Source organism: Ascaphus truei, chromosome 5, assembly GCF_040206685.1.
Source record: "Ascaphus truei isolate aAscTru1 chromosome 5, aAscTru1.hap1, whole genome shotgun sequence".
Taxonomy (NCBI): Eukaryota; Metazoa; Chordata; class Amphibia; order Anura; family Ascaphidae; genus Ascaphus; species Ascaphus truei.
Window position 1 is genome coordinate 125,549,160 of NC_134487.1, and position 17,520 is coordinate 125,566,679.

The 17,520-nt window shown below is 42.4% G+C and overlaps 1 protein-coding gene across 1 annotated transcript in view; it reads left to right on the forward strand.

Moving 5' to 3' along the window:
* LOC142495318 (tyrosine 3-monooxygenase-like) overlaps positions 1-17,520 on the forward strand; it is a 71,311-nt gene that overhangs the window by 10,894 nt on the left and 42,897 nt on the right. The window contains exons 4-5 of the mRNA XM_075600613.1: positions 5,598-5,665; positions 13,590-13,640. Of these exons, the coding sequence (XP_075456728.1) occupies positions 5,598-5,665; positions 13,590-13,640 (119 nt within the window). The remainder of the gene's footprint in view (positions 1-5,597; positions 5,666-13,589; positions 13,641-17,520) is intronic.

Here is a 17,520-nt window from a genome sequence, read left to right on the forward strand (position 1 = left end):
GTTACATTGCCCACCAAGTCCACCCTCTTTTGAAACTCTAGTTGGCAAAATCTGCCTCCCCTTTTCTAAGCCCATCTTGCTTGCTGGTATCTACCGCCCCCCTAAAGCCCCTCTACAATCCTTGACTGATATCACCCAATTTCTTGGCTCCATTTCCTCTCTGAATGAGAAGAGTGAGCTGCTAGTTCTAGGGGATTTCAACTTCAATTGGCTTGACCCTAAAAACCACAAAATCCAGATACAACTCAAGTCACTTAACCTATCACAACTCATTTCCCAACCCACACGGATAAACCTGAAATCGCATAACCATTCCTTGCTAGACTGGATTCTCTCCTCAAACCCCAGCAGAATCCAATCCTCTGGCATCCTTCCTGATATTTTCAGTGACCATGCAATAGTGTACTGTGTAAGGAAAATTAAACCGCCCCATTCAAGCCCTAAAGTTCTCCTCACTAGAACATTTAAAAACTTTAACCCACAACAGTTTCTGGATGACCTTACCAACTGCCCATGGCACAGAATCGATTTAATTCCCGACCCTGATTCTGCGCTCGACTATTTCCAATCCGAGTTCTTAAAACTCTGCGATACCCATGCTCCACTACACAGAATAAGGGTACGGGGGGCCCACCTTCCATGGGTTACACCTGACTTTATAGCACTCTACCAGTTCAGGGATGCCTTGTGGAAAAGCTACAAAGTAACTGGCACTACCAAGGATCTCAATCACTACAGATGCCTGCGGAACGTGTGCACAAGGCAAACAAGGTATGCAAAAGCACAATATTACTCTGACAATCTCCACCAAAATACATCAAACCCAGCTAACTTCTGGAAGGTTATCAACAATATATTCCAGGCTCCTAACCATCAACAACCAAGTAATATCACTAAGGGGGATACTACTCTGACAAACCCCACTGACATTGCAAATGCATTCAATGATTACTTTGTGGGGTGTGCCACTAACTTATTAGCGAAACGCAGCACAAACCCCAAACATGAATCTCATCCTGGGAGTATCCCTACAGTCCCACCCCCACCCAACACTGCCCACAATTTTCAATTTAGCCCAGTATCTGAAGAGGAGATTACACAAGCGCTCCTCAAACTAAAACTAAGCAGCCAATGTGGACCCGACTTACTACAATCTAGGTTCCTACGACTTGGTGCCCCAGCCATTGCCAAACCAATTGCGTCCATAGTCAACTCTATCCTGTCTGCAGGCCATATCCCTAAGACCTGGAAAACTGCCAGAGTTGTCCCAATCTTCAAAAGTGGGGACAAAAACACTGTCTCAAACTACAGGCCAATCTCACTTCTCCCAATTCTATCCAAAGTTATGGAAAAATGTGTCCACTCCCAATTAAGCGATTTCTACACCAAGACAAATTTCCCTAGCCAATTCCAGTCTGGGTTTCGTCCCAAACACTCCACCGTAAGTACCCTGCTAAAAGTTTGCAATGAAATCCAGTGTGGAATGGAACGGGGACAACTCACTGGTGCAGTATTCCTAGATTTTGCAAAGGCTTTTGACACAGTTGATCATGTTATCCTGCTTAACAAACTCCAGAGCTCTGGAATAGGGAAACATGCTTTAAACTGGTTTCAGTCCTACCTATCAGGAAGATCCCAACATGTGTCCATCTCAGGCTCTAACTCCAACCCCCTGGATATCACCTGTGGTGTACCGCAAGGCTCTGTTCTGGGGCCCCTACTCTTCTCAGTGTTCATTAATGATCTTCCCACAGCTTGTAAGGAAGCCTCAATACACATGTATGCAGATGACACAATCCTGTATGCACACAGCCATAGCCTCTCTGACCTTCAACACATACTCTGACTTTTTGAGACTCGAAAACTGGATTTCCCAAAACAAACTGTTTTTAAACACTGACAAGACTGTAACAATGGTATTTGGGACCAAGACTAAATTTGTAAAGCTTCCAGTGACTGAGCTCCTGATTAGAACCAACGCTAACACCACCCTAACACCTGTCACTAGTTTTAAATACCTGGGCTTATGGTTTGACTCCCACTTAACATTCGGGATGCACATTGATACCCTGACAACCAAGACCTATGCCAAACTAGGGGTACTTTACAGGAACAAATCCTCCCTAAGTCTCCTGGTCAGAAAGCGTATTGCACAGCAGATGCTAATGCCAATTATTGACTATGGAGACATAGTATATGGCTCGGCTCCTCAAACCCACCTTAGCAAACTTGACACCCTCTACAATTGAATTTGTCGTTTTGTTCTCCAATGCAACTACAACACACATCACTGCGAAATGCTCAAAGAACTAGATTGGTCATCACTAGAGTCTAGGCGCAAAGTTTACCTTTCCTGTCTCACCCTCAAATACTTTCTGGGCAAGCTACCCAGCTACCTGAACAAGCTCCTCACCCCTACCACATGCAGTACCTATCACCTGAGATCAGACTCCAAAAGACTATTCATGGTCCCAAGACTCAACAAAGTATCCGGACGTTCCTCCTTCTCCTTCCGTGCACCCCAAAACTGGAACAACCTACCAGAGACTCTCATATCCACCACCAGCTTAAGTTCTTTCAAATCTAAGGCTGTCTCACTTTAATCTGGTCTGTAACTGTTTCATACGCTCATAATATATATTTTCTTTAACTGTGCATGCAATGTCTTGTATATAATGTATACCTTGTTCATTTATGTAACTGTATTTGTAACCATGTATTATTTTGTTTTACTCTGTGCCCAGGACATACTTGAAAACGAGAGGTAACTCTCAATGTATTAATTCCTGGTAAAATATTTTATAAATAAATAAATAAATAAATAAATTCCCCCTTCGCCCACCCTCGCTAGCCACAGTAAGCGTGGCGTGGGTGTTTAACCCCTTCATTGCCTTAGCGGTTAGCCGCTAAGGTAATGAAGTTGCTGTAAATGCATTTTCCTGCCTCGGATGCATGCCGGGGGCCTCCGGTGCTTATATTAACGGCTATCAGCTCCGGAGACCCCGGCATCAATCCGAGGCAGGAGAAGGGCCTGATTTTTTCTAAGTCCCGCCACATCGCAGCTCATCGAAGCATCTCCCCACCAATTTACCTACATTTTGAGATGAATTGGATTTGGGGAGAAGATCGCCTTTTAGGGCTGTGATAGGCCGCGACAGCCGACTTGCGGGTAATAGAATCGCGTGAGTTTATGATCCTTCAGAAAATGGTCGATAAGCGGCTGATCGCCGCTCATTTGGCGAGTTTCTTTGGATCATAAAATTTTGCTGCGATACAGGCCGTTATCGAGCACTTATCGAGGCTTACTGAATACGAGTAGCCATTTTGGTCGATAAGTGCTCGATAAGGGCCTTATCGAGGCTTTCTGAATGAGGCCCATTGTGTTATGTAATGGAATAGTGTGTTTCACTGATATGATGATGCGAGTGTTTGCTACACATATATTACATCTTGCTATTCTCCCAAAATTACCAGTCATATTAGCCCATACCACTACTCTTCCACTTCCATTTACTGTTTTATGTACACATTGCTGCTCTTCAGTCATTGTTACTGACCATACAGCTTCCCTTTTGCCATTTAAAAATGGTGGGTCACATAAAAGAGCACAGTGCCAATAGAGGCCACCTTCTTGATCTTCACGTGTCCTCAACACTTCATTTTTGTCCCAGAATATGTTCCTATAGAAGTATATAAATCATAACGTGAAATAGTGCGTGCAGCATGGCTTGTTTATGATGTTTCTTTGTTTTCTTTTCCTTGCTTCTGATCTGGTCATCCATCTTTGGTTCTGGAAATGGTCGCTGATGGATCTGTGGCCTTTATCTTTGGTTCTTTTCTTTGGTCTTTCTTCTTCTGTAGCCACTTCTGGATATCAGACATCTCTAGTTCCAAAAGGTGTCAGATACCATGGAACTGTTAATGTTATACTCTTACGGGGAAAATAAATTCCGTCTTGTACGGTACTTTGTGTCCAAATGGGACTCTCCTCCAGGTTTCCAAATCCATCCTTCACCTGGGTAGAGAATCAAGTACAATACCAGGTTCTTGGCAGTAATATCTGTTTGTTCATATTTACCTGCCTTTCCTTTGTAATATATATATATATATATATATATATATATATTGTATGCTTGTAATACCTTTCTTTGGCTTTTGTGACCTATAATTCTGTGTGACAAGTTTCTACACTATAATAATGAAATTGCAGAATTTCTTTAAAATCTCATGAGTAGGATTTCCATTTTACATTCTCCGAGATGTCAAGTAGATTCTCTTTCCTTGCATTTTTTATTGCGTTTTTCATCGCGTTTTGTATTATTGTTCTTTTTTATCCAATCTGTATTTCTAATGCCAGCCATTCTTGGATACCCTTATTCCATATACAGTGGGGGTCACCCCAAGTCCATTATTTGTAGATACTATATGCCTTAAGTAATTGGGACATATTCTCTATGTTAGGTTAAAATTCATATGTAACCCATCGAAAACCATCTCCCCTCCCCCAAGAGATCTCACTGATGAATGTTTACTGAGAATTAACCATTTCAATCACTCACCTACCCACTGAGGTATTACACTATGTTTGTGTTTTTTGTTTCCACATTTTACTAACCATGTAAGCTGCGTATAAAGACATTATGCCCACAACCATCTGCAGCTGTTGGGTTTGACTTTTTTACTTTACCATAAAGCTCCATTTTTTTGGGGGGGACATTGCATTATCTGATTTCCAAGAAAATCAGTGGACTTTATTAGCAGCTAATGGAACTTGAGTCAAATTATTGTTTGTATTCACATATGTTCACACTGTTTAAATAACAGTATCACAAGTCACCATTTAATTGCAATCAATAGTATTTGCACATATTAATTTAGTGTACAATTTCTGAGGATAGCGCTAGGCACCATTGTCAGTGCATCTCTACATACTGTAACATACTTGATTTGATTGAATTGTCCAATTAGTCTAATTGTACTCCATCTCTAAAATAACATACTTGATTTAATTGAATGGCCATATAGTAGTCTTCTTCTCCTCCTGTCTTACGTGAAACACCACCCTCTATGCACATGCTTCTCTAGCTTAACATACTTGATTTAAAATGCTCTTCTAAATAGTCTCCTGCTTCGATCTAGTCTTGTTTAGATATGGGCAAAGCTTTCACACAAACCATGCAAAATTGGCCGTTTTTTTCCTTCTCTTCGAAATGTTGTGAATCAGTCAGACCTGTAAGTCCCAGCTCGGTGAAATTAGCCAAGCATTTCAATTATTGATCCGAACCCCCATCCAGAGCCTGAAATATGGGTTTTTCTGGAGAGGGGGAAATTATTGGCAAATCACTTGCAAATTGTGACTGAGTTGCGATTTACTGGAGAAACAGGGAATTGGTGGTGCAAATGTGTGATTTCTGAGAAACTAATAGCCATTAAAAATTCTGTAAACTGGTTCGCCAATAATTGAGTTCTGTAGAAAAAAAAGAAAAGCAGGAGTCAAATTTACATCTCTAATATAACATATGTACATTATGTATTGTTTAACGCTTTAAATTATCTTTTGTCAGTGTTGAGATTATATATGTGTGTTTGCTTTTTAGGGATTTGCTGATGAAGAATACAAGAAACGCAGGGCCTACTTTGCAGAATTGGCTTTCAATTATAAAGAGTAAGTTGTTAAAAGCACAGTATTTGCATTTTGATTCCCTACCCAATAAAGAACTCACTTTCACATCAAATGTGAACAGTGTATTTGGTGTTTTATTAATATTTAATAATTATTTCCATTAAAAAAATCAGTCCAAGAGGTTCGGCTTAGTGTATTTTCCTAAATATCTGATCGCCATTAACTAACATACTGATGCCGCCAAATTGTTGGTTGTGCTGCCCTCACGAAATCCACTATGGGCACATTTTTTATCCTGTGTGCTTGCAAAGTCCCAGTAAAGAGACTAGTGGAAGATCAGCATTAACACAGTGGGTATCCTTGCTTCTGAATAGGACTCCCATTGAGTGAATCCTACCGGGCTGCATCAGTCTGTAAGACAAGTGCCATAAGAATAGACAGAGTCAGTCACTCTCCCTATGCACCTCTAACAGGCGATTACATTAATTCAGCCTCACTGACCCCCTGCTTCCCATGTTACAGGCCCAGTATGGGGTGCCGGTTTCTCTGCCATGTTTAAATTCTCTCGTGTCATGTGACCGGGATATTTAAACAATGCAGAGAGATATCGGCACCCCATACCGGCGACTGTAACTAGAGAAAAAGGGGGTTCCCAAAGCTGAAATGAATGCGGTTCAGTTTCAGAGACCCCCTGCTTCAATACTGTGTTATTAAAATAAACTAAAAGCATCGCAATGGCCTGTTAGGCTGCGTCCAGGGTGGCGCTGAGCTGGTGCGGGCGCTCACGCTCGCCACGATGAAACACATTGAGACAATGTGTGTAGCCTTCGTGAGCTCCCTCCTGCGCGTGCTCGTGAGCTGTAGTCGGAGCTCAGTTTCAAGAGTTTCAAAATTTTGAATCTGCAGCTCCGACTTCAGATCACATGACCTACTTTACCCAATCAGAGGACAGCAAGACAAAACCAATGCAATACAAGCATTGGGAGCTTGTTTTGTATTGCATTGCATTGCTTGCTATCCTCTGACATGAAACGGGGGGGAGGGACATGAAACGGGGGGGGGACATGAAACGGGGTGGAAACGAAATGGGGGGACACACGAAACGGGGGGGACACGAAACGGAAAACGGAGAGATGTGAACGGGGGGGGGGGGTAAAACGAAGTGGTGTTGTGAGGGGGTAAAACGAAGTGGTGGTGTGAGGGGGGGGTAAAACGAAGTGGTGGTGTGAGGGGGGGTAAAACAAAGAGGTGGTGTGGGGACGGGGTCGAGAGAGAGAGGGACGGGGGGGAGAGGGGAGGGTCAGGGGTAGAGAGAGGGGAGGGGGGGAGGGGAGAGAGCGCGGGGGAGGGAGAGAGAGAGCGCAGGGGGGGCGGGATAGAGCGCAGGGTTGGCGGGAGAGTGCAGGGGGGTACAGGAGAGAGAGAGCGCAGGGGGGCGGGAGAGAGAGAGCACAGGGGGGGCGGGAGAGAGAAAGTGCAGGGGGGGGCGGGAGAGAGAGAGCACAGGGGGGGAGCAGGGGAGAGAGCAATGGGGGGGGAGAGAGAGATGGGGAGAGAGAGGGGGTGGGAGAGAGAGAGGGGGTGGGAGAGAGAGGGAGGGGGGGAGCGAGAGAGCAGGGAGAAAGCAGGGGGAGAGAGAAAGGGAAGGGTAGAGAGAGCAGGGGGAGAGAAAGAGAGGGAGGGAGAGGGGAGGGAAGGTAGGGGGAGAGAGAGGGTATATATATATACTGTGGTTGACAAATCACCAAAAAATCTACTCGCCACACAAAAAAATCTACTCGCCACCAAGTACCAAACGTGTGCTGCTTGGGCCAATATTTACTCGCCCGGGGGTTAAATCCACTCGCCCGGGGCGAGCAAATGTATAGGTTTGTCGAACACTGCATATATATATATATGGATATATATAGTATATATATATATAGTGTATATGGAGATATATATATGTTACTGCAATAGATGCCCCCACCGTCCCACTGACACGCCCTGCATCCCACTGACACGCCCCCATCCCACTGACACCCCCCCGTCCCACTGACACGCCCCCCCCCCCCGCTCGCAAATTTCCTCTAGCAGGACAAGATTGGTCTCCTGCTTACATGCAAGTGACGTCACTGCTCATGAGCGCCAGCCCTCTCGCTCCGCTCTTCCATTCACCTGGACGAAGCTTTAGAGGCACGCAGGGAGAGTGACTGATTCTGTCTCACTCTTACTGCGTGTCTCTTACAGACTGATGCAATCCGGTAGGATTCACACAGCGGAAGTCGCATTGGAAGCAGGGACCCCTGCTTTGTTAATCCCGATGGGCCATTAGTCTATTACAGCCACTCCGCGACCATGGGAATAAAATCGTGCCCATAGCAGATTTCGTGAGGTCAGCACGACCAACCATTATGCTATATCTGTATAAAGAAGCAAACACATCTCGGACAAAAGTGGGAAATTAATCCAAAATTATCTTACTGGGAAGGCCATGCAATCAGTATACCTTCTTCAGGAAGCCTTTGGTCAAACCTTGAGCAGTGAGTAATTAAGGGAGTGTTACGAAATGAACTGATTTGGAAAAGGAATCAATGATGGTTACAATTACCATAGAACTATCAGAGGGGGTAATTCAACAATATTGTCCATTGATATACAGGTCCAGGGTTGAGCAGGACTGTCAATAGGTTGAAATAAATCCGTCGGACGATGTCGTGCTTGCTTCATTCAAGAACAAGTCTCACATGAATTAATAAATAGAGTCGGGTCCTGTGGAAGTTGTTGCCACCAAAAACGTATTTGGAGCAATACCACAACCTTGGTGACACCCTGTTTGTATGTCTTGGTACCATAGAAGGACTTGAAGACGTAATGTTTTGGTCGGGATATAAAGTCTTTTCTTAATTTACAAACATTTACTTTGATTCCTAAAGTTATGAGGTCATCTTTGATGGACTTTCTTAGCAAAACTATCATTTGCAGTAGCCCGTTTCACTCAGTGAAGAAATTGGTCACGTACTTGAACTGCTGCCAGTACATGTGCGAGAGGTAAAACCAATTTGGAAGGTGCAGGTTAGGTCCGAGGGGGACCTTTACACATGAGAGCATCTGCTTTTCCATTGCTCTTTACTGGTTTGTAAGTTACATTGAAGTGGGAAAAGAATAGGGCCCAGTGGTCCAGATGCTGGTTGGTGCAGCAGGCTGTTCACAAATTAATTAAGTTCTTATGGTCTGTCTATTCTTCAACCTCATGTTTCGCCCCATCCAAAAGGTGTAGTTTTTCAAGGAACGCTGCCCAGATAGACAACAGTTCTTTCTCCATAGTAGTATAATTTATTTCAGCGTTGGACAATTTTTGTGATAGAAAGGCGACGGGATGGGCGAAGTAATCCGTAGGAAATCATTGGGACAGGACTGCATCAATGGAAGAATCCCTGGCATCTGCTTCAACAATAAAGGGTTGCTGAGAGTTGAGATGCATTAATACAAGTGCAGAGGAAAATTTTATTTTTAGTTCTTGGAATGTGGCCTCGGCTTGAATTGCCCAAGAAAAAGAAACATGTTTTTTTAAGGAAGTTCATGAGTGGATGCAGCATCAGAGAGAAATCTTGAACGAAGCTGTGATAAAAAGCGACAAACCCTAAAAATCTTTGCAGAAATTTCATATCTGTGGAGGATGGCCACTCCCGTATGGACTGGATCTTTCATTCATCCATAGCTATTCCGGAGGCCGAAATCAAATATCCCAGAAAATCATTTGTGGAATCTGGATCCAAAGTATAGACAGGCAGGTCAAGTTTCCAGGGAAGTAGTAGGCAGAAGAATGGTCAGGAGATCCTTAGTATAAAAGTGAACTGTGGGTGCACAAATAAACTTTTGTGAAATATTAAAAATTACACCTCTTCTTTCTGTCAGCCATAGACACTCACCGGCTCTTCAGTTTTAATATTTCCCACTAGGGTATTTGTGCACCTGCAGTTCACCTTTATAATAAGGGAATGCTTATACTGGCTTTGGCAAGCTTTTAATTGCCCTACTGTACATCTCAAAAGCATATGCTTAATTTATTTAACCCTTTCAGAGCACTTTCACATATTTCACAAAGTTTAGTCCACAGGACAATAAGAAATGACATACATTCAGTTTAGGTACCTGCTTGACGAGCTTGGCAGGATTGAATGATGTTTTGATCGAAAGATGCAACCACATGTCTCCTTTGTCACACAGGCCTTGGTTTTGAATATAAACACGCCACTAGTATATTTTAGCCCAAATTGGTAGGAGTGCAGATCTGTTCTTTTGTTTTCCAGCTTGTAAGTTCCTACCTGGCTTTTCCGTCTCACTCAATTTCTCTACTAGACCCTACTCTGTAATCTGTACATATACGGTATGAGTATTTCCTTGAGCCCTCCCTTCCACCATTGCATCACAAATGAAACAAATAGGACATACTTAAAACAAGCCAAGCATGATTCCATTGATATTATGTCTGTGACAGGCAATGCCGTATGAGTGTTGGCATGTTTGGGCCACAAAAATGGTAGTTTTTTTAAATGATTTCAATTAAGCTATTGGAAGGATGACAAATGGCACTGATGATGAATGATGATGATGGTGGTGGTGGTGTGGTGGACACTAGTTACATAGTAGATGAGGTAGAAAAAAAGACATATGTCCATCAAGTTCAACCTATGCTAAATTTAGCCGAAAGTTGATGCTGTTAGTGGTAGTAATATGACAATCGCAGGATAGTATTGGTGGCAGCCAACACAAATTGAGAAGTGAATCTCACAAGATCAGTGCTACAGCTGCTGGTGGCAGCTCTGTCCACAGCAGCTGTAGCAGCAGTTTAGCTTGTAAATCTCAGTCAGACTCTCACATCTCTTTCATTTTCTGACCCGGCTGCTTTGGCAGCAGTCATACAAAACACAGTTCTGCAATCTGTACAAAAGTGTACACATGTGAGTTGTTCACAAGGAAAAAATGAAAATAAAAGGAATATGTTCTTGTGGCCTTCCTTCCAATCCCACCTATGTGCCACCAATGAAGCACTCAGGATGTACACTGTACCAACATGGATTTGCGTGTGTGTCTGATAATACAGGTTGGGGGCGGGGGGCCTGTTGAGTGGAGGAGAGGGGGAGTGGTGGTGGGGGAGGAGGGGAGGATGTCCAACCTGTTTCTGGCATTTCTCTTATGGGCCCGACAGAGGCGGTCCTGACAACTCTTAATGTTGTGTTTCTTAACGTCAAATTGGTGTTCTAAAATTCCTCTTCTAAACTCTCTGCAATCACAATCTGCAATGGTTGTGTAATACACAACCCTTATGGTTTTATAATTAATCAATTAGTTACGTAATTGAGTATTTTTGAAGTGAAACTTCTTTGCTGGCACCTACAGAGTTTTGATAGGAAAAATCACGTGTTGTAATGAAAAAGCGTTATGAAAGTGATATCACGCTACAGATGGGTGAGCGCCTGCGCATGCATATACCTGAAAGTTCCAGGCCGCATGGAGGTTGTAAGCAGCGCATGCACAGAAGAGGAGGTTGCAGGCCGCACCACGCATGCGCAATACCATACTTCACCTCTGTGCAGTAACAGAATGTCTGCCGTACTCTGCGCATGTGCCGAACGACCGCCGTACCGTGCGCATGTGCTGAACGGCCGCTGCACTGTGCGCATACGCCAAACGTCTGCCGTACTCTGCGCATGCGCAGAAGATGCCGCTCCATGCTGCGCACTCAAACTTCTTTGGGTTTTGTCACTGAAATTGTGTTTTGATTTTCATGATTTACATTAAATTAAAGACTTTTGAGAGTAATGGCATTTAGATACTTTGCAATACCCCCCAAAATATATATATATATATATATATCTTACTTTAGTTATCATAAGTCAATTATATCATGTATTCAAAGTGATAGTATCGAAATTTCAACACAAAAATAAATAAAATTAATTATACTCTCAAATCGCAATCATTGAATTAAAAACATCACCATCGCAAATACAATTTCTGTAACAAAACACAAAGAAGTTTCACTTGCAATGCGCGTACTCAGCACACACAACTTTTTTTTCTGCAAGTGACATCAGTAAAACTTTTTTTTAATAAACTTGCAAGGCTTCCCTCCCCCACGAGGGTTGCACCGAATATTCATTTAATTGTTCTGTAACCATATTTTGGTTGGAGGGCTATGAACAAAATGAGTTATTTTCCAAATATATTTTAAATGTGAATCTGTGATTTCCTCACTGTAATATTTGGATAATTCGTCAGAAATTTCTTGATCCAATAACATCACCCTCCATTATTTGTGTTGGATTTGGGGGCACAGTCTGCTTGTGTAACCCATTCTCTGTCACAAACCGTAACATATTTTTTCTCTTTCTAATAATATCTTTCAAAAGAGATATGTCCTATTACTGTACTTCACCTTCAAATAACCTTTATTGATATTGTTTCTGGAGTTCCCTCTTGTCTGGAAGCATTTGACTAAATCACTAAATTTATATGCAAACAGTGCATCAGTAAAACAACTGTGTAGTTTGCTGATATATTTTTCTTTCTTCTTACTATACTAATTGTATCCAGAAAGTAGTTTGTAGCAATGAACAATGAATATTTAGAATATTTAACAATGATATCCTTGCACTTTTTATTGCTTGCCACATGTATGTTTCTTATGATCTGGGGCCATAATTTAGCAATAATAGCTCAGATTACAAATGCAATCTGAGACCTGATTTGAACTCTTTGTTAATGCTGCAGTACTTTTAAAATATCGGATTGTATTTGTATTTGAAAAGGGGACGTGCGGATAAAAACATGCTGTTATTTCATATCATAGGAAACATAGGTTTAATGATTAAATGGTTTCTAAAGGGAAATTTCATACCACAATTTAAGAATACTGAATATTTACTTTTCAATTTTACATTTTTAGAGCAATTTGATCCATGTTAACTAAAATAACATGTGTTAAGTTTATTTGCAAAAATAAACAAGCAAACAATTATAGAAAACATTCTCTAATTGTATACACAACATAATGTTGGCAACAAGCAAACAATTATAGAAAACATTCTCTAATTGTATACACAACATAATGTTGGCAACTGTCTGTTATATTGGTATATAGACCTGAATATCACTGATTGTATTCTCAGTGATAATTGATTACCAACTGCTCATTAATTCAAGAAGCAGTATCCATGTTAGATTTATGCTAGAGGTCACACTGTGTTTCCTACACTGATCACGAATATGACTACAGCTCGAATAACTATCATTATCTGTGGTCTTTTTTCCTATGCGCATTTTTTCCTGTCATATGCAGCCAGCACAAGCATGACAAGGATATAAATACTTTATCTTCACTACACCGGGATCATTTGGCTCTGTATCATCATAGTGTTTAAACCACACCCTGGCTATTTGTCCAATTGCTGCATGCAGTTTCTCTGGTCACTTTATACAACCAGCACAATCATCAGTCTTGCCCCCTGGGGTCACCCTCTTTTTACAATCACTGTACCATAGTAGCACTGTACTGTTTATATTAGTTTATCTGTACAACATTTGTTTCTTATTCTAGTATGCATATTGCAACTTTGATATATTAAATGCTAAGTTGTATATTCTACTAATTTTTCACAAAATAGACATCCAGTTATTAGTGGAGTGCACCATTTTTGGGATTTCTTTATCAGGGAATTTCCTTTGATACACTTTCAATATCCACTTTTCGGTACCTCTGAGGTAGCACCCACCTCTATATTTACACGAGTTGAGTGAGGTCCCTCTTCATTGTTCCAATTATTGAAATCAATCTAAATATTCCTAAATGTGGTTGCCACATGCACTTGTATGAAAATAATATTTCAGTGATAGCTGCCAAAACAAAATATGTTTTGTACTGTACATAGGCACACCCTATTTCTTACAAAAATAAAAGTAAATATAATTCTATTTGTTTTAGAGGAGATGTTCTGCCAAGAGTCGAGTACACAGCTGAAGAAACTGCAACTTGGTGAGCAAAACTAAAGATAAAGGGGTCGTTTAAATAACAAAATTATCCTGGAATATTGTGTATTGAGCATTCAAATTACCCAGAGCTCATCATAATAACTGTTGTTATTGTTCCATGTGAAACTGTCATGGTAAATAATTGGATCTTCTTGATAACACACAACAGTATCACAATTTAAATGTTTTTTTTTCTCAAGCACAACGCATTCTCCCTTCTTCATTTCACATTTAATAACTTATTGAACAAATCTTATTTATGTAGCAAAAATGGGTAGCAACTGCTGGACGTCACAAAGGCCACTAGCATACAGGCCCATCAGAGGTTACCCAAGGGATCGATTATACAGTATTGTTGTATTGTTTTTTGGTCCCAGTGTACCAAAACCGTGGAGCTGTTTGTAAGTTTGAAACAACAGTTGTGTGTAGGAGACCCCTCCTTGAAAAATAACATGACGTATGTACACTCAACTGCCACTTTATAAGAAATACTACATGTGCAGCACCAGAATACCGTTGCAGCGCTTGCCATGTGGATTTTGCCATTTTGTGCTGTCTACCGCTCAGTAGTGGTGTGAATGTTGTATTTATGGATGTGCAGGTGGTCCTCGGTTAACCTGCGGCATCCGTTCTGGAACTAGCATCGGATAGTGAAAGCATCGTTAAGCTGCTGCCTCATCCCATGCCGAGCCTCTCTCTCTCCAACCTGGGTTCACCCGGAAGTCAGGCTCAGCTTCCGGTGTGCACCACCGGGAGAGAGAGGCTTGGTGTGGGATGAGGCAGCAGCTGGGGAGAGCAAGGAGCCGGGGTCCAGTGGCGGCAACAAGAGGCCCAGCCACCCAACAGCTAGAGAGAGCCAAGGCCCAGCAGGTATCAAAGGTAAGTTTATTTGTGAGGGTGGGGGGCAGTGATAATTATTTGTGGGGGAAGGTGGTAAGTGTATTTGGGGGGCGGGGTGATGGTAAGTGTATTTGTGAGAGTAGTAAGTGCATTTGTGATAGTGGAAAGTGTTTTTGTGGTGGGTGGTAAGTGTATTTATGGGGGTGTTGTAAGTGTATTTGTGGAGGGGGAATTTTATTTGGCGGGTGGTAGTGGTATTTGTGGGGGATGTTTGTATCTAGGGGTGTGTGTAGTGTGTCTGTATCTAGGGGTTAATGGTGTTTGTATTGGTGGGGGGCCGCTGTCAGAATGAATGATATTAACTTATTGACTTGATGGGGAAGACCCTCTATAGGTTTTCCTAGCAGGAATGACACCGGGTCTAGCGGTATCTCCATTCCCCCTATCTCCTCAATCATTGCCTGCGTCATACCCCAAAAAGAGGCTAATACAGGGCAAGACCACAATATATGTACCAGGTCTCCCTGCTGGCCGCACCCCCTCCAGCAGAGGTCAGATAGGCCAGGGAAGACCCGGCTCAGTCTGCTCGGGTGAGGTACCAATGAAATTGTATTTTGTAGATATTTTCTTTGATAGTAGTACAAATCGAGATTTTGGCCGCTGCATCCGAAATCTCCTCCCAGTCTTCTCTATCTATTTCAACATTGAGATCTGCAGTCCATTTTAGCATGTAGCTATGGTTGACGGGTATCAAGGCTCGTGCTAGTCCCACATATTGTCTCGAAATCATACCCTTTTGATATGCCCCCACAGCACACATCTTTTCAAAATTAGTGGGGTTTTCAAACTTGGAGTTGTGGGAGACTGTTATTAGGAAGTGTCTAATCTGGAGGAGGCTGAATAGGGGTAGTTCTACTGGGGAAAATTTCTTCCGAACCTCAGGGATTGTCATGAGTCGGCCTTTGTCTAACAGATCGGACACTTTTGTTATGTTAGCTCTTCTAAATTGCTTAAAATCTCTAGGATCACATCCCGGTATGAACTCCGGATTACCGAATAGCGGGATAAGTACTGAAGGGGAAGATGTTAAACTATATTTAATTTTTGATTTCGACCAGATCTTCCACATGCATCTCATAGCTCCCAGGCTCGTCTCGTTCGACTTTACCCCCCCCCCCGCCCCCTGACCACAAAAGGGCCAGGAGGGAGAGGGGAGAGACATAGGAGGTCTCTATCTCCAACCAGCAACAGGACGCTGGATCTTTATTCCAAACTACCGCTTGTTTTAAATGGGCTGCTAAGTAGTATTTGGTTATATCTGGTACTCATAGGCCTCCACTCTCTCTTGGTGCTAACATGACCGACCTAGCCACTTTCGGCTTTTTATCATTCCATATGAATTGGAAAATTCTATTTTGGATATTTTTGAGATCCGCCACAGGGACCTGGATCGGCACTGTCTGGAATAAATACAGTAGTCTGGGGAGGATATTCATCTTTACCGATGCAACCCTCCCCATCCACGAAATATGGTACACATTCCAGCTCTGAAGGTCTCTTTTAATTTCAGCAAATAATGGGGGGAAATTATATTTATATAGAGCTCCATAGGAGTTTGTAATTTTGATCCCTAAATATTTAATACTTGGGGAGCTCCATTTATAGTTCAAATTTGTTTGAAGAAGTTTTACTTCGGTGGGAGTCAGGGATATATTCAGGGCTTCTGATTTGTCACTATAAATTTTATAGGAGAAAAAACGGCAGTGCACTGCCAAGAAAACCAGGGGGAGGCTCACGGCAGCAGAAGCAAAGATTTATTTATGCCATAAATGATTGGACAAAGGTCCCCCCTAGCCCCAATAAGTAACCACCTATGCATTTCGGGCTCTATGCCCTTTCTCAAGGGGGGGGGGTTCAAGTTGTAAAGTTTCGTATAGTAGTCCGAAAATTCTTGGGCAATTTCACTTTCTACGTATGTTTTGGAGCCGGCTTTAGTTCGAATGGCAGAAATGTGGGATTTCACCCTTAGACCTCTTAGTTTATTGGCCAAAATCCGGTCTGCCTTATTGCCCTTGTCGTAGTATCTTTGCCTTGTCCACTTCATAGCCCTCTCTACCTCTTCTAGTTGAATGGCTTTTAATTCCGTCCTAGCTTTATTAAGTGTCTTATAGAGTTGTTTTGTCAGTTTGGTTTTGTGTTCTACCTCCAGCACTCTCCGACAACTCTTTCTAAGTCTTCTCTTTTTTTTTCTTTTGGAAGGATGCAATGGAAATGAGGCATCCTCGGATTGTTGCCTTATGGGGCTCCCAAAGCGTGACCGGAGAATTCACTGAGCCCTTGTTTAATACAAAGTACTCGGATATTTGTTGAGAAATTGTTTCCACCACCTCTGGGGAATTCAGCAATGAGTCATTCACTTTCCAGGGATAGCAAGTATTCTTTGAAAACAGTAGAGAGAGCGACAAGTCAATGGGGGCATGGTCAGACCAGGAAATTGAGCCAATATTTGACCGGGAGGATGCCTGGAGCACATCTCTGGTACCTAGGAAAAAGTAAATCCTCGAATAAGATTGATGAGGAGTAGAGAAGAACATATATTCTTTCTGTCCTTGGTGCTGAGATCTCCAAATGTCATATAGGGAGAAGTCCCGCATAATTTCTTTAAAGCTCTTAGCATTAAGGAGAGTAGATCTGGGTGGGGAAGTGCCCTGGGTACTGGTTCTATCGTAATCTGTGGAGCATATCATATTGAAGTCTCTCGCCCCAACAAGTAACCACCTATGCATTTCGGGCTCTATGCCCTTTCTCAAGGGGGGGGGTTCAAGTTGTAAAGTTTCGTATAGTAGTCCGAAAATTCTTGGGCAATTTCACTTTCTACGTATGTTTTGGAGCCGGCTTTAGTTCGAATGGCAGAAATGTGGGATTTCACCCTTAGACCTCTTAGTTTATTGGCCAAAATCCGGTCTGCCTTATTGCCCTTGTCGTAGTATCTTTGCCTTGTCCACTTCATAGCCCTCTCTACCTCTTCTAGTTGAATGGCTTTT